This window comes from Chroicocephalus ridibundus, chromosome 11 (genome assembly GCF_963924245.1).
Source record: "Chroicocephalus ridibundus chromosome 11, bChrRid1.1, whole genome shotgun sequence".
Lineage (NCBI taxonomy): Eukaryota > Metazoa > Chordata > Aves > Charadriiformes > Laridae > Chroicocephalus > Chroicocephalus ridibundus.
The window spans coordinates 6,119,125-6,137,706 of record NC_086294.1 but is presented as its reverse complement, the minus strand read 5'-3'; the positions used below and the strand labels follow the sequence as shown (position 1 = coordinate 6,137,706).

At 38.2% G+C, this 18,582-nt stretch overlaps 1 protein-coding gene across 20 annotated transcripts in view; it reads left to right on the top strand.

Annotated features, from left to right (window-relative positions):
* TENM2 (teneurin transmembrane protein 2) overlaps positions 1-18,582 on the top strand; it is a 668,147-nt gene that overhangs the window by 414,927 nt on the left and 234,638 nt on the right. The window contains exon 1 of one of the 20 annotated variants that reach the window (XM_063349524.1): positions 13,575-13,591. The exons of 18 other annotated variants lie outside the window; for them this stretch is intronic. Coding sequence is in view for 1 of the 2 variants with exons in the window: in XM_063349523.1 (XP_063205593.1) it covers positions 17,083-17,101 (19 nt within the window). In the remaining variant the exon portion in view is untranslated. Of the gene's footprint in view, positions 1-13,574; positions 13,592-17,067; positions 17,102-18,582 lie in introns of those variants that run through there. One more of the 20 variants, XM_063349523.1, reaches the window with a different exon arrangement.

The following is an 18,582-nucleotide window of genomic DNA, read 5'->3' as shown; positions in this document are numbered from 1 at the left end:
AATGTTAAACCAGTAATCTGCCTTTATGAGAACTCAATGTATAAAATTTTAACCACATAGAAAGTTTGAAATGTCAACTTGGTTCTGTTGTTTAGATCACCTGGGACCTGGGCAGACACAAAGATGGTGGTGCTGCGCTGCATTGTAACTGCGCTCTTTACTGATGGGATGGCAAACATGGGAACAGGCTGCCCAGAGATGTGGTCAGTGCCCCAAGCCTGGCAGTGTTTAAGAGGCATTTAGAGAATGCCCTTAATAACATGCTTTAGCTTTTGGTCAGCCCTGAATTGGTCAGGCAGTTGGGCTAGATGATAGTTGTAGGTCCCTTCCAGCTGAAATAGTCTAGTCTATGCTAACTCGTAATCCAAAAAAGAAATTTGGTGATAAAGTCCCCAAAAGCTTGTTCTTTGACCACAGTTCTCAAGAAATTAGTACTCTAGATCTGGGAAGATGGAGCTATAATCTCCATATGCAGTAACGTGGCTGAAACCATCCATTGTTAAGTGAAACTGTTGAATTTGTGGAGCACAGCAATAATTTCTGCTAAGGCTGTTTCTTCCTTTGTTATTGAAGGCAGCTCTGAGGTTTAATATAGTCAGTGCCACACGTATTGAGGTAGCAATACACCAGATAACCAGTGTCCCTGCACGGCCAGAGGGCAAACCATAGCGAAGCTGAAAGCCTTTCTCAGCCTGTGTAATGGGTCACCTCGTAATATTCGTGAAGCAGACAGGAGTGGTCCTTCATTTTGGATCACCTTTCTAATAGTGACAAAGCAACCTACTGCCTTTAGTACATCAGTAGTCAAGGAGAAACCATAACGAACAGGCTAGCGCAGAAAAAGCAGCTCATAGTTACTTTTAGGTTGCCGAAAAGCTTATTGGCATATTCAAGACAAATGTTGCCAATTTTCACTTCTTTGTATAGGTATTTAAGTTTGAATGTTGCTGTTAGAGGTTGTTCAAGTTGATAAAACAGAGCTTTGACTTAAATCATAGAGGCAAACTCTTGCCTTATTTTATCAATCTAAATATTCTAATATCAGAAGTTACGTGATCACTGATGTCAGCTTGTCCTCTGTGATGTACCTGTAATATTGAACATATTAGCATTGTAATAATGAAGACTCTTTTCTGCCTGCTGTCTTTGAGCTAGCTGCTGTTCTAAGTCTGTGGTAATGGCAGAAGAGAAGTACGCCTGAATAACTTCTATTAATACTGGTCAAAGAATGGAATGGGTTCTACAAACATTTTCAGTCCTAGTAATTTCTACAGGAAGGATACAGCAATTTGTGTAGTTGTTGATTAGTTTGGCTTTTTTAAACCATTCTCAGGGGCACCATTACTCTAAAAAAATTTCAATCAAGTCTTTTAGTGGCAATATTGAATTTTAAAAGTTAGTAGTTACTGGTTACAGCATGACTTCGTTAGTATACAGGAAAATTATTCTGTGGTGATTAACATCTATTCGCATCTTGGAATGCATTATGGGCTCTAAATTATCATAGAAATTAATGCAATCTTCTTAAAAGGGCTTAAAATATGGTAATAGATACAGCATACTAGCACCTGCAACTCAAGGTACCAAAGTTATTAAAGTTGGATATAATTATATTTATTTTGCAAGCATCTAAATGAGGGCAAGAATGAGAAACAAAGTTTAATAAAAATTAAAAAGATAGGCACTCAATTTAGATTTTTAAAATTTTCTTTTATTTAATAAGTGTATTGCTATTTCTGATGCATATGAAATACTTTGCAACATCCATTTTAAAGTTGAAAACCTGTGGCAGAATTGTGACCTACCTTGTGCTGACTTGATGTTAGTGAGCTCAATCAGCTGGGTTGCTTGTGATTTCCACCAGCGAATCAAGAAGGAGAGGAGTCTGGTACACAAGTCTAGTTTCTCGAGGCTGCTTCTTCTGACCTGTGTGCTGCACTTGTATTTTTTAAGGGCCACTTGCAGATTAATTTCCTAGTAGCCTAACAGTACAGATAGTACAAAGCCCAAAATACGGCAGCTGTTTGCAGCTCAGTTTCTGGTTGACACCTGTGCAGGTATCCTGTAGCAATGAGCGTCAGTGGTACCTGAAAATGAGCAGGTGCGATTAACTTGGGGCTTCTGTGCTGTAGTATTTCGCTGATTTAGAGATGCGATACATGGATAAAGCAGTAACTGATCTAAACTTGACTTCAGCTCCCGTTCTGCAATTAAATTAATGTAGCTAGCCAAGAAATAAAACTGCTTTTTTTGCAAAAGGTTATGATGATTTCCCCAATGTAAAGGGAAATAAATATATGTATGTGTTTCTGTTGAATATCTGTGGCATAATAAGTAGATACCTTCTTATTCCTTATCTCCTTATTCTTTAGATGTTTTATTGAATGAATCCCTGCCTGTCTTTAAGATAACAAGAAGACACGCTGACATTTGATGCGAGTGTTCATTGTGCATAAAGTGAAGCGTGTACAGCACATTAAGTGCAGAGTTGGAATGCCAAGAGAGATTTACAGATAACAGAAATTAGCAGAAAATGCTTCTTATTATCAGGACAGAAAAGCTGTATTTTAAATGACAGCCAGATGCTTGTTTACTATGATTATAATGTTAATGGTAATATTCTGTTCGCAGCTCTGTGTGCATAGCAGCTACTGAGGTCATTGGGAATTCTGGAAGACTTTAACCCCTACTTTTTTTTTTTTTACTTTTTTATTTTTTTCAAGTGAAATGATGACTGCTGCTCACAGTGCCAAACAGTATGAAGTAACATTAAAAATGGTAGCTATTAAATGAGGGGTTTCATTTGTTTTTTGAGGAGGTGGGTTTTGGGGGGTATGTGTGTTTTGCTAGACATAGTACAGGAAAGCAAAATCTTGCAGGCTGAAAGATTATCATTGATCAGTGCTTTTGTTTCAATTTTCTCAACAGTTCCTTCAGCACTAGATGCTTTTAAGCATCTGTTGGTATTGTATGATGATCTTAATGAGATAGAAAAACAAGTTTTTACTGCATAGGAATGAATTCCGAATCTTTTTTTCCCCCATTTGGAATGAAGTTAAAATTACAATTTGGTCCTTATGTGGATATCCTTGTTCAGCTGTAACATTTGAGATTTGCTTTAGCTTTAAGTTTGAGACTAAAAGTAAGTAGTGAAAGAGGAAATGGATTAAAAAAGAAGAGATTAAAAAAACCCCACAACAAAACAAAAAATCCCAAGGGAAGTCAATAAACAACGTAATTACTAATTCATTCAGAAATGGGAGTTATGGTTTCCTAAAGTGAAATGACCAAATCCAATAACTAACAGTTTGTCAGGGCAATAATAATGGTATTTGTATGTCTTTTAATTGGCTTTCACCTTTTCCTTTGTGTGGAACTATTAAAAAATTAAAGGAGAAGGTATTTAGAGAGACAGATTTATGTTAGCTCATGGTTTGCACTGTTTTAATGAGGTCAAAGCAATAAAGAGTCTCAACAGATCCTAAGGTCTGGATGATGAATGACTGTCTTCCACTGCTGATTCACAGTGGTGTGCTCAAGTTTGTGACTTGCTGTTTAAAGAGGAAAATATAAATTTCTACAGTTAGGAACTATTTTTGAGTGATTTACTCTTTCTCGGGAATATGTATGCAAATGTGTTTGAATAAAAATTAAGGAAGTGTTGCTTCTTGGCAGGAGGAAGATTGAAGTGGTTGGATTAGAGAAAATGTTTTCAAGGTGTGCTTGATTTTAAAATAAGTAAATAAAACACATGGTCACACATGTGTGCTTAAATATATCTATTTAGGGTGTTCAGGCATGTCTCCAGGAAACTGATCGTTAATCACATGTAGTAAAGTTATGATCAGAGTTTAGCAGTTGGTAACTGTGCCATTTTCCTAATGCAAGGTTACACACGTGGTGGATAAGTAAGTGGTAGTTGTAGTGGAAGTGGGGATAGTAATTGCTGCCTATTGAGCTTTCATACTGGCTTCGTTTATTAAAGGTGTTTATTTGGTGTGGTAGAAGTCTACGGTGCATCAAGCTTATAATTGAAAGATGATCCTTAGTATTTCTTGGTCTTAGTTTAGGCCTTAATTTTTCCCTTTTTTCTTTTGGTCCGTTTTATTCCCTTGAAAAATATCTGAAGTAAAAATCTGAAAGCGGACAAGCAGCGAGTCCCCCAGTTCACATCCACATATGCATTAAGGTTTATATAGTGAGCTGCAGCATCTAAAAATAGAGTTGGTGAAGACCCGCGTGATTGCTGACTGTATTCCTAGGGGAGCCTGAAGTTGCTTAAGAAAGGAGTGTAGCTCCTCTTGCGCTTAGGAGCATTATGAGATATAATTCCCATGTTGCTACCTTCCTTTCTCTAACAGTATCTTCACGTATCATTCACAAGAGAAAAAACACTATAAAAATAAAATAGGTATTACTTTCAGTGAGAAACTACTACGTTGTTGATCTGAAAGTTTTATTAACAGCTCACATTTATATATTTTTATGATACTTTTAAAACAGTGAATTATGAACGATTGAAAATACCCTCCAGCTTAATTTGAGAACCATTATGTCTAGTAATTGCCAGTGATTTCAGAAACAGCCGTTGTTCTCTGGCCTATTAACATAATTTGAATTTTTTATTGCACTTCATAATTATCTGTTGGAGCTAACAAACAGGCCCATTTACTGAAGTGTTTAAGAACAAAAGCCCCAAATGGACTGGATTGTGAGGTATTATTTCTATTAACCGACCTTGCTTGGAAGTTTTGTACCTCAGTTTTTGATGGGGTCATGACTTCTGATAGAAGAGGAGTGTGGATTTTCTAGTTTTCATTTCATTAGGTGTAGGTAAAATGGCATCTTTTAGAATTGTCTTTGACTCTTTCGTACATATCTAGTCCATTTAGCCCTCAGAACCACTTCAACGTGATCTCCAGGATAGCTGGAGAGAAGCACTATTTCAGCCTTACATATTTAACAAATTTCATCTGTTCACCATAGCAAGTTAGCAAAGACAGAAGAAACTTGATCCCTGCTTAGATTAGAATATTTTTAGATGAAGACTCCTTTTGAGTTTCGTAATTTGTAGTGAAAACAAGCTGCTTATCTGTCAATTAGATTTCTATGTACTGCAATAAAAGAAATCACTGAAACTCACTGTCTTATTACTGTTTTTCCCGGCACGTGATCGCATACAGCATACCGTCATTTGTAATATAAAAGCCTCCAGTGACAGAAAGATCTCCCAGTTGCTCCTATTTGTGTCATTCTTCTTTGTAGAAACGGTTTTAAGCAGGTTTTTCTTCCTTGAGCGTTTAGACCTCGAGCCTTCAGGTAATCTTCTCAATTAGTCCCTGGGGCTGTAGAGAGACAGGAAAGCACAATTCTCTTAGCAGCTAAAATTGCAGGTACAGGTTAAAATGAAGGTTTTAAACAGTCTTGGGGGGGAAAGAAAGAGGATAGGAACAGATAGAAATCCTGGACTTTTGGCTCATGGTAAGGATAGTGAAATATGTGATCGACTTCTCAGAGAGAATTGTAACTAACTCTTCCTTTGTAACCCTCTGGCAGGTGATATGTCAGGCTGTGTACGCTGGTTCTCTCTGTATCGATCCTCTCTGTCCTGCTAACTTCATCTACATTCCCCTAAAATCCATCAGATGTTGTGTTCAGCCTTTGTGGGGCCCTAATGGAAAGTCTGAGATGATTTGAGGGGACAGAGAAGTGGGGCGGGGGGCAGGAAGGGGACGCTCTTTAACCGTTTTGACCTAAGCCCATTGCTCATTTAGGGCATTCCTTTATCAAGTAACTTCACCCGTCATTTGTTGCTTCTTTCTATAGCAGAAACATTTTGCATTCCTTTTTACATGCATAATCAGAAACCATACACCAAGGAATCGGTACAACTGCTGGAAAAATATGTTAGTGATGAAAAGACAATTTTTGCAATGAGCAGAGATAAACAGTTCATAAGCAGGTGTAGGGTTTTTATTTGTTGTGTTTGTTTTTATTTTGGAGGAAACGCTTCTCCAATAAATTGACAGAGCCCAGCTGTAAACCTCCATTCCAGACATGAGCTTTCTGCGAGCTCCGAGTGACAGCTGAGAGGACTGTAAAAATACCCTGCATGACTTGGCCAGCGGCAAAGTCTAGATTTGAATAAGCCCAGAGCTTTCTGAGGATTAAAATGACATCTTTTTTTCTTCAGGGATGTTTTAGGTATGTGAGGTGGAATGAATGGAAAATTTCTTAATACGTAAGTGTTCTATCATTGAAAACGATAAAATAAGAGTTATGTAAGTGTGATTCTTCGTGCTTAGTGTGGGAGGCATCTTTTTGAAGACTAGGCAAGAAAATCACCCATTATCTTTTGTCATTAGTTAAACCTAAACTAGGAATCTGGAATTGTTATACTACCTTTATGGTAATTTTTATTGTGGGGTACCAGCTATTGTTACTGAGGCATACACTTACATCAGATTTGCATGAATCAGGCTAACTGGTTTTGCCTTGCAGGAGACACTTTTTCTTATCTCTAGCTTGCTGATTTGTTGTTCGAGGGTTTTTTCCTTAATGATATCAATATAAAGTGAAACATATATCTTCCTTCTCATGAGTAATGAGATTTGTTTTCTGAAAATAACTCAAAGGTCAACTCTTGGTAGGGTTAGGATGCCACGTATCCTAGTACGCATACACATATACTTGTGTGTGTACTTATATATTTGTATGTGTGTATATAATGTCCCCATGTGTGTTATACACCTAACTCTCATATATTCGTGGATTTTTTTTTTTCCTGTTACTTGCAGCAGCATAAAGGAAGATCCTTACGCTGGGGACTGCCTCAGAAGGGTTACCTGCGGTATAACCCCCCAGTGAGGATAAACAGCAAGAGGTTTTTGCTTCTTATTAGATTAATGTTCTAAAATGTTTAGCGTTTCTTCTTTTATAATTAAACGAGTGCATTCTTTATGCAAAAGATAGTGAAATACAACTCATTTGAGTTCTATCATGCATTATGTTGGTATAACATAAGTATTTTTAAATACCGCACAGGATGAGACTGGTGATTGTGTATGCCTTAAAATATGCTTGTTTTATTTTTCAGTCAGTCTTTGACTCCGTTATAGGTGGTCTGTGTATTTTCTCACATGTGCTATGGATTGAGAAGATATTAGGTCTCACATTAAAGTACTAGCAAATGTGCAGGGATGTTTCTGTCATGAAATTTTACAAGATGTTAATTACAGGCAAATTTGAGACTCTTACAGCAGGCATCCTTTTTAAGAATCTAAGTTCTTTTGATACTTTTATGATAGCTGTAAATTGTTGACCAGAGAAGGAACTGATAATTTTTTGTCTTTTTCAAAATCTGTTCATTTTCTAGCACGTGTATAGCGATTTATTTTTTAGCATATATATGTGCACTAGAAAATAATACATATAAAATATATATAAAATAATATATATATTATATATACTAGCATATGTATATGCTGTTGAGGGGGGAATGTCTGACACCTCTGCATCATTTAAAATTAAAGAGGGGAGGAATGGATAATCTTATTAATAAGAACAGTAACATAGCCACTTTCTTTGTCTCTTGGTTATTAAAGGAATATATCCTTTGTTGCTTTTATGAGATTATTACTTGTGGGATCTTAGGGGTTGATCTGGCTTGCATTTTCTTTTGTTGCTGTTATATGTCTTTGGATTTAGTGTATGTGGATCTAACAAATAACAGGGTTAAGATGAATAAATGGTTGTCAGTCCGTATAGTTGCAGCACAGGTATTTAATCGCCGTTCTAACTCAGAAGGCGGTAGATTTGTGCTTCACTGTTGTCAGTGATCACATGGTTAATTTTGCAGTCCCCGGTGAACCTGAAAACTGAAATAGCGTGCGCAGCAGAAAAGTTGCATAGGTATAGTTTGTAAAACCAGCTCTTGCTGTGCAGAAATGAGTCCAAGTTTTAAAAATTGTATTTGCCAAGTGTTACTTACTATAAGTGTATGTTGTTTCAGTCGTACAGCAGGTAATATTAGTTGTTTCTGTCACATTTCTCTACCTCGCTGCTTACGGGCGATGCCAAGGTGAGAGGTGGTGTCACCTGGGGTTGCTGTGGGATTTTTTCATCTGGATGAGAAGGGGGAGCTGTCAGTGTATTTAACGTAGGGCCAAGATATTAGCTGGGAGAATTGATTTTCTTCTTAATTTTACTTGCGACTTGCAGTTATAAATACAGTAGTTGATCTCCTTCTTACCTTAAAATCGCAGTGTAAATATTTGACATAATTATCTTCAGTTAAGAAGTTCAGGCAAGTTAGAAGTTGCTTTTATGGTAGTGGAGGCCCGACTTCAAGCAAGGGTGAAAAAGAAATGATCCCAGATTACTTAAGTACTTTTTAATGTTCTCTGTCTCCATTCATGGACTGAGTTTTTGACAGTGAAAGCATATACAGTTATATTCAGTTCATCTTCCCTGACTGTTTTCTCCGTAAGCCTTCGGCTGAGTTTAGTTATGACTTATAGCTTGAGCGTGGCATTTGGGAAAAACAGAAAATGTAGTATAAATGTAAATGTGAAAAGCTACAGCTCGTTCTGTTTTTGAAATTGTTGGTGTGAAAAGAACTCAACAGTGTTTTATTTAAACAAGGTCTGCTTCAACCTTGATTGACTTGCAGTAAATTGCCTGGTACGAGAGGCAAAAGGAAGTGGATAGAAAAATGGCAATCAGCACCAAATGTTTCACATATTGATTGACAAGCACCAGAGATGTGCTAGAGTAAGATAAATTGGCTAACAGAGCCCATCTTGACAGCTCCTGAGATGGGAAAATTGTTCCTGTTAATTTGCTGCTGGGACCTTGTCATTTATGGGGATATATATTTGAGTGCCTTCTAATGGTGTAAACAAACTTTGGATTCCTAAGTAGCATATTTCAGCTTCAGTTGCTTTAATTCTTCTCTGGCCATGTCTTTCTGAGCTGTACTTATACAGTGCTTTAAGATCGAAAAGATGAGAGAAACTGTCGTTATTTTAAAGATACAGTTGACACTGAAATACAGAATAGCACGTTCAGGCTCTTCTGTAGCCAGTTCGACGTTCAGTGGGGTTTTTGCTTTACCGAAAGGCATGGAACAAAGCCCCTTTGTTTTTTGGGGAAGAACACGTGTCTTTATTCCTTCGTTCTGGCAAATTTAACTGTGCAACTATAACAAAAAGATTTCTTACCTTTCTAACATCCCTGATTTTTTGCTTGCAAATGCCTTTAATCAGGTTACAGGTTTTCTTAGTACTGCAGAGTGAAGCTACGTTTTCCATACAGCGGTCTTTCATGTCTGCGATTTCTTTTCATTAAAAGGAAATTTTATCTTTTTAATTTCCTGTACTGTTCTCCCAGAGTGCCATTAATTATGGTGATAAACACCAGTGCTAAAATAGTTAATGGTCTGATAGCTGTTGTGTTGCAATCTGCCACTCAGAAAGGCTTTATTTTGGCTAAATCTTTTTACATAAAGTGAAATTTGACATAAACCTCACTTAAGAAATCAACATTTCTCAGCTTTCACGTAGGGAAGGTGAGCAGATTCTAGTGTTCATGTAAGGTGTGGCCCACGCACAATAAATTGTATTGTCCTTTTTTCCATCATTTATATTATGTTTCTTTATTTGAGTCTTCTTCCCAAACTCTGAACTGGAAATCAACTGTACAAAGATGGAAATATTTCAAGCCTTTTTCAATATTGGGAGTGAACAAAATTTTACCTGCACTTAAATCGCTCATTTGCAAGCGCTTTGGGTGGTTTTGTCCATAATCCGCTATTTATGTTACTTTCTGTATTCCCTGTCTTCTTCAGGGAATAGCCAGCTCTACCAGAAGACATCAGAGAGGTTTTACAGGGCAAACCAGGCCTAGCTCTGCCTTAGTGACGGCATTTCATTTCACCCTTTGGTTTTGAACTGCGGTTTAGCTCCAAGCCGTGTTCCTAGAGCTGGGCACCGTGGACCATCCCCAGCTGAATGAGCAGCAGCAGCAGCAGCAGTTCCCGGCAGGAAAAGACTGCTGCTGGGGGAGCTTCTCTCTGTGCAAAAGCATTTTAGGGCTCTCAGGTGAAATCCTGGCTGTGCTGAAGGCAAAAATACTATTTGTATTGACTTATATGGAGCTGAAATTTTGCTGTTACACTGTGGGATGTTCATTCTTGAAGCAGGATCTGTTAAAAAAAGTCAAGCCTTTAGTTTCCTGCTACACCCAAAACTTCTGCTAATGTCAATACGGGTTGTGTAAGAAATGCAAGATGAGGTCTTGAGAGAAGAAACCAGATGAAGCAAGAAAAATGTAAATATCAAGATAATATCATGTAAATGTAAGTATAGTATCAAGAGTAATGGAAGATTAATTCCCTTCGTAGCTTTCTTCCTGTACCTTAGTATCTCCTAGCACTAAGACGCAAACATCTCCAGAGTGAATCACAGCAGATGTTTAGCAGTAGTGCAGAGTGCCTTCCACATGCATTTACAAAGCAAATAGGAACACCGAATTTAAACTGGAGGTGTAACTTAGAAAAGCAGACTTTGGTAACCTGAAGCAGAACTAGCCAGAATGTAGGACTGGCAATACTCTGTATGATAGAGCAGATTTGAAGCCAATTATTTAAATTACTTAACAATTTACATAATACTGATTTGTGTTCTTTTCCAATTTGTTCATCAGAAATTAGAGCTGCTTTTTCAGCAGGTTGCAAAGAGTTAACACAAATTCTTTAATCATTATCCAACTCCCACCAGTTAGTACTATCTTTGTGTGACTTTCACAGAGTTTGTTAAATAATACATAATAATAATTACAGGTTGGAGTTTTCGCATGTTTGTTCAAGATAGTGTTATTTTTCCCATGTATTAGTGACTCCAGGCACCCGAATCACTAATTGTTGCAACGTTCCTGAAAATAAATTTCTCTAACAGAAGGAAAGCTAACATCGTTCAGGAGGATACGTAGTGGAGATGGTGTGAGTAGTTGCTTAACAGTATTTAGAACTTCAATAAAATAAGGTGAAGCTAAACAGGCGGTGTTTGGACAGCGGAAACAAGCTTTTAGCACAGCATAGTCTGACCTCTCTGTGTCACTAGAATAAAGATCAAATCAAGAACTTGTAGATTTATGTGAGGTAGATTTCACAGGGTGCCTGCTAATTACCTACCTAGGGCCTAAGGACAACCCTTTCATTAGTGGAATTCCCTGGCGTGAATGCTTAGCTCTGTATGAGCTGATAAGATTGATAAATAGGAAATTTTCTGTCCTCCCAATTTTTAAAAGCTACACATATTGTTACACTACGATAAAGATGGAAATTCAGTCACATAACGTTGATTGTAAATCTTCTAAACACATTCCTAATCTTAGCATGTTATTTTTGTCCCACAAGGAACAGGCAGCTGATGAGTTGTTATAATTTAATGTTAGTTATAGTTCGCTCAGTGTAACCTTTTTTAGGGAAGCTGATGCAAGTTCACGTGAATGACGTTCGTGTGGATATGTCTGTTTTGTCTTGCTCTGATTTTACTGGCTAAATCAGAGGTATGGTAAGATTAGAGAAGACATTTTGACTTTATGAGCGATGGGAAAAAATCACTGAAAGAAATTACTGTTTTCCAGCTATGAAGGTATCAAACATATGCCAAGTAATCAGCTCACTAGCGTAATAGGTTCATGAAGGAAAAGAGTTTTCTAATCTTATTCACTGATGCTTCTCCCAAGACAGCAACAGCTTTTATAAAATGAGGCTTATAACTTCTCATTACAGAATCTAATCTGCCCAAAAGACATTGAACAGCTGCAAAACCCTAACATCTTCTAGCTGTAAATTGTTTTTATTATTTATCTTTGTTTAACTAAAAAAGAAAGGGGCATCAGATGATTTAACAAGACAAGAATTAAGTGACAGTAGCTTTTGACAGCGGCAAATTATTCCTTTACGTACTGAATTGGTTTAGACAATTTTTAAGTCATGACTGTCTACTTATTTTTAATATCCAAATTCCATAAAACTGATATATTTTGTAGATGGATCGCTTAGGAAAATTAATTTAACTTTAACACTGAAAGTCAGAAGTGATTGATTTCCAAGTTAGTCTTATTCTTCTGCATAGATTTTGGTAAGGATAACATCTTGCATTGGTACAGTGATTTTCATATTCAAGAGCTACACATGCGCAGTACTTCAGGAAATGTTAACCGCATACAGAGGTCAAATGGTTTAAGGCAGATAACAAAATTTGAACAAGCTTGTAGAATGCACCCATAATAAAAAATAGAGACCAGGACTTGCTGGTTCTTTTTTGTTCATCCCTTTTCTATTACAGTTCCTAATACAGTTCTCAAACTATATTCCTGGGTGTGCAGTAAATGGTTCTACTTTGGACGACAGGGAAGAGGAACATATTAAATATGAATATATTTTAACACTGGGTTTTTTCCTTTTTTTTTTGATAACTGAAACTGGTTGCCATTTCAAAATTTTTGTTTTTTTCTATCACTTACAATACCTTATAAACAATTTCTTCTCCTGCCAGCAAAATTTAACTAGAACTACAACAATGAGACTGTATGCATTTCTGTCACGAAAAATCTAGGATTATTTTATTGTATTTGGGATTTTCTTGATTAATCGCTACCCCCACCCCCTGTAGGATTGCTTACATAGGATATGTGAATTATAACCTGTACCTAAGAAGAAATAGCCTTGAGTTTTAGGATAGTTTTCCTTAAGCAACATTTTAACTCCTAGACTATTAAAATGCTATACGTACACAGGGAAGATCATGGGTTCTAGGATCACGTCTTCTGAGGAAATGCACTATTTTTCTTGTACGATGTGAATTTAAGAATCTTTCAAAACTATATTTTATGCTGCATCAGATCATTCTATGTTACTGTTTCATATTTTCATAAAGGTAGAGATCTTGGCAGGTATGCGTTAATTTCTTCAGTGCCCTTTTCCTGAGGGCTTTGGTCCCCTTAGAGTTGATTTTGCTTTTTGACGTTTCACAGAAAGGCTCTAGGAAATGTGGATGTGGTTGAGAGAAGAGCTGGTTCCATGGCCTGCTGGAGAGGGGAGGGTATGGATGATGGCTTGTTGGTGGCTTCAGTGTTATCTTTGGAGATCTCGCCAACAGAAGTGCTGTCACTCACGCTGAACACAACAGGAGAGCAAGTGTTGAGGGACGTGATGGAGCTGTGCCTCAGCAACGCTGACACTCGGCTCCTGCTGCTCTGGGGAATGGCAACACAAGCCTTTCAACATTACAGCCACCTTGAAATGGAAAACACGCCAAAAAAAAATAAAGGGAGAAAGGTCTCAGGGCTTCAGGGGCCCAAGTGAAGCTCTTCTTGAAGGAGCGTGGCTCCAGCCAGCCCCAGGGAGGGAGTTGTCAGTAGCCGTCATACACGCAGTCTGCAAAGACGTAGACATCTCACTCTGCAAATGGCTCCACTGTTTCGTACTTGGCAGAGCAGAATCTACAGCGTGTTGGAGAAAATGGCATAAACGGGCTCTCTGCGTGCCATGCGGCTCTGCTCTCAGAGCAGCTGCTGACAAAAGGTACAAACCTTTCTTTATACATGGACAAAAAATGTGTTTTGGGGCATATTCGTGCCTAAACCATAGTTACATAATTATCGTTATTTTTTTTATTATCTCCATTCTGATCATGCTCTCCCTTGGATTCTGTGCTTTTTCTGCATAACAAAAGTTTTGGAAAAACTAAGCAAGGCAGGTAGGGTGTTGTTCATTTTGTTAAATGGGAGATACAAACCCATAGTGCGGGTTTGTCTTGGCTGGTTTGTTGTTACGTAAATCACGGGTGATGACTTACTGTGCCTAGATCTCTTTTTTGGCATTCTTTTTTGATTGTTTCAGAGCCACCTTCTCTCGTCCCCTGGTATGACAGGATGGGATCAGTGTCGTCCTTCACTGCCCCGACTCTGTTTTGATGCAGAGAAATATCCAAAAACATCAATAAACAGGTCTGTGCAGGAGTATCAGCCCCACGCTTTTAGGAAGACCTTATTTTCTCCTTTGACTCTTGTGAAATAGACTCTGTGAAAACATTTTTCTTAGCTTGGCTGGTTTTGTTCATTTGTTGCTTTCAGAGAGATAGGAGCTTCAGAAGCACCGAAGTACCTTTCTTCACTGATAACTCTCTGTCATCCAAATCCTGATTTGTATCTTTCTTTTTTTGCTGTTTTGAAGCTTGTTTGCCCTAGAGAAAAAACGCAACAGGAGTTTAGGCAACAGAAGGCAACTTGGTGCTGAAGAAAATAATCCCAAATTGTTAGATTTCTTTCCTTTTTTTTTTTTTTTTTTTTTCTTGTGTGCTTCATTCTGGGCTTTTGTTTTGTCTTGTCAACTTGAAATGCGGTCTGATGAATAAAGGGTTACCGGAGTCCTCTTTACAGATAAATTAGCATTGCTCCTCGCTAGATGAGGTAACTGTTAGGTGGTGTGTCTTGTCTCCCTCCCGAGAGCTGGCAGTACAGGCTGCTCACCTCTGGGGGAAGATGGCTTTCACCCCCGAGAACAGCTTTGCCTGCTGGGGCTCCAGGCTGGCCTCCCCTGCGCTGAAGTACAAATGCCGTTTTAGCTACAAAAATAATAGATGCTGTTACCATACAGAAAATGGATGATTTTTCCTGTTGTCATTTAACTCTAGTAATTTCATCAAATACAAAATATTTATATTCCTTATGCCAGTTATGACAATATATATTTAATTTATTAAATATGACTCTGCTTGCGAGTACACAGCCCATTGGCAAGACGTGCTTTGCACACATACTGGAAGGATGGGGTTTTTTTCTTGCAGAAAGCCATTATTCTGGGGAGGAACAGGAGAGTGTGCTGAATGTGCTATACCTTGGGAAAGTTTCACCTTCATCAGCTGCCTGCTTAATTTATAGTGCTTCGCACTGCAAAAAAGATGCATCTTAGGTTATCTAGTTGTTTGCTGACACATTTAGCAACGTTTCTCACTCTTCAGAGTGAACTGAATGTTGCTGACGATGTAGGTGCCTCAGTGAGGCTGATGTGGCGGTGCAGGGAGAAGGTGGCGTGTGCCGCAGGGGGGCGGTGCGGGGGTCACCCCTGGCAGCAGGGTCCGTCCTGGCCACCTCCTTTGTATCCATTCCGTGCAGCTTTCCAGCTCCGGTCCCTGAAGTACGGGGGAAAATGAGGAGGAGATCTGATCCTTCTCTTGCATCATCTCTAGTTAATGTCCAGCCAGTGCCATTACCAGATAGCCTTCCTTGTAGGATTTGAGTAAATAAGAGCAACACAGCTACTGCTTTAACGATACTGTCCATCGCTTAAGTCACTCACATAATTTTATGGGATTACTTTATATAGGGTACAATACTCTGTATTGGTGTAACATGAAAATCAGCTTCAATCAGTAAATGTCAAACTCTTAATTGCCAATTAAGTGTTTTACAGTTTCTGTTTTGGTGCCATCAGTGATGTAGAAACAACTCATCTCCTTTCACTTTTTACTTCCCTAGCTTCCTGCATTAATGCTTGAATACTACTACATCTTCCAAATGGTTGTTTAAAAAAACCCAAAAACCCAGTTATCTTAAAGTTTCCCCTCTTTCTGCAATCTGATGTGTTGAGGATTGCGCAGTGAGTTTAATTGTGTACATCTTTTCTGTTTGAGTCCTTGTGACCAGAGCTGTAGAACAGACACATAAGTGGCTTTATTGAGAGTAATGTATGTAACTAACTATAGTTGTTACAGATAATTTATTTTCTGCATGAATAGCAGGTAGCCTAACTTAGAGAAGTACAAAATAGTTATATCCTAACCTCTTGATTATGAAGATTACCAGCTGTTTAAAGCTATTGAAATTTGATTTTGCTTGTAAAAGCCTCTACACGTAGGAAGATGGCTTCATAAATTTAATTTATCAATGAAGATATGCTGCTTAGGTATATGAAATTCTCAGTGGGACGCGCTGAAAATGCAGAGGGTTGAACAACCTACGTGGATTTTTGCTACGCATGTGCTAACCTTAGAAGTGAGATTCTCCTGAAGGGCTGAGCTTGAGAATTCCATTGCAGGTGAGATCTGTGTTTATCACCTCTGGGATTCAGATCTTTTCTAACAAAACAAGATTTTATATAGAAATGGATAACATAGGAGCCTGGGATGGCAACATACAGGTTGTGATCTTCCCCCCAACAAATTTAATGCAAAATGGCTATTTAAGGCATCTGGATTGATCCTTTAGACCTCTTAAAATAATGCTATTTTTTTGATATTACATACGTGTCTCTAAATACTTGTGTGTGTGAATATATTTAAATATATAAATATGTATATAAATATATATACATTTATGGGTTTTATGTGGTGGTGCTGGGTAGTAACACTATACTATATGACAGTTAGATGAAAGGTTACTTAACAGCTCTTCAGGAGCTATTTTTATAATACATACTTTCATAGTGACTGCTCATGTGTCAGAATTCTTAAATATCAGTAATTTTTGTCATTTTTGTTCCCTGCTTCCTGTCATGCACCATGGTGGAATATAGGGCCAGGGTTTCACGCATACACGGGCTTTATTCATCCACAAAACTCCATAGGTCCTTTTCCGGCAGAGGGAGAAGGGGGAGTATGGAAAGTGCATCACAAAAATCCTTCAGTAACTGATAAGCATCCTGCTTCTCTTCTTTGGTTGTATCTTATTTATGTATATTAATGCTAAGAGTGATTGCAGGCAGTCCTTTTTATTGTTCTTTTGGTTTGGTGTCCCCCCCCTCCCCGGTGATGGGTTTTTGGTCTTTTAGGGTAACAGCAACCAGAGTATCTCTTTCCCAAATGTGTTATTGTGATTAGGACAAACAGAACGCTTCTTAGCTGTCTTACAAGTGTCTGGGCTGGAGCCAGTCTGCTCTGTCACCCCACTGCTGTGTCACACCGTGACCACGCATGGCAGGTTCGCACTGGTGAGCTTGTGCCTTATTCACCCTCTGTCTGGCTGTGAAGCTGTCCTTAACAAGGAGAATAGAGGAATTCCTCACACCGATGTCTGATGTGCACGCTCGGCTTTTGTGAGTGTCTTCCTGAAGGAGGTTGTGGAGCTGTGGCATCACTGCCAGCTACAAGTGTGGCACCATTTTTCAATGTTGATTCTATGGCAGATTTTAAGCCTTAGGGACTTAAAGTATAGCAGTAATTGAGGAATGGTTTCATAAAAATTCCTGGGCTGATGAAGAAAGATGTGACTGTTAAGAAGGAAAAATGGAAATAATAAGCCTATGCTGTCTGCTATATAATCTTAGGGGGAAAAAAGGGAATGTAAGTGATAAGAGGGTAAAAATGGCAGAATGAGGTGCCATGTGGCATGGAAGCCCAAAGCTCTCCCCAGTCAGAATGCCCTCCAGAAGGAGAGTTATCAAGTTTTTTCTTTAAGTAGTAAGATAAGATAAATGACAGGAGAAAGTAATGGGGGGGAGGGGAAGGAAAAGGTTCTTTTGTTCTTGTCTGCTTGCTTTTTTGAAAAATGCCTTAGAAATACTGTATTTGGTATTTGTATGAGTCTTTGCCGTGCATGAGTATATGCCGTATGAATGTGCATATGAACAGATATTGGAAGAAGAACTAACACTAGTTTTTACTATTGAAATGTAATGTATCAGCTTTTGGACTTTGGTTTCCCTTTCTAGCATTCGTATCTGTTTTCTGTTTCTTTGGGTATGTTACACATTGACATTATTGCTGTCAATAGAAGTAAGTATCCATTACGTAGGGTTTCTGTCAGTGCACAACTACGTAAAAATCCTATTCGTAGAAGCTTTATCATATTAGCATACGAAGAGTAGACACAAATTGTACAAAATCTATTTACATTATGGATTTAACTTTTGAAAACAGCGGTGTAATAGAATACTGAAGTTAACACATATCAGAGTATGTTTTATAATTCCGTAGGGTATTGCAAGTCCCATTGTCAGGTGGTGGAAATTTAGAATTATTTCAAGAGATGGGGTGTTTCCAAATACAACTGTTCAGGTATCTGCAGACACATGAATGGGTCTGGCAAGAAGCTCAGGTTTATGAAACCTGTAAAGCTTAGTCTGTTATTTTAAATGGTACAAGAATACATTGAACTTACTTGACCAAGATATTGGTATTCAACAGTACGAATTGAACCCATTATTTCCAACTTAAGAGTATATAATAACAAATAAATTGCATTTACCATGCTCTTCATAGCCTAACTGCATAGGTTCAGTTCTCTTTGGTAGTTTCACAACCATTCTCTCAACTGTGGTACTGCAGATAGGTACCTTTTAGATTCATTTCCTAAGGCAGCAAAGCTTAATAGTAGCTCTTTCTGTTCCTCTTCAGTACTTTTTCAACTCACTTCCCACCAAATTTTACAAAAGTTTGGGTGTCTTAACATATTCTATGTGGTTCAAGGTGTGGAGGGCTATAAAGAGAGAAGATGCTCCACTAGACCCCCGCTACTGTAGAGGGAGAAGCTGTAGAGTTTAGTAGATGCCCAAAATCAACTTGATAGAAAGATCAA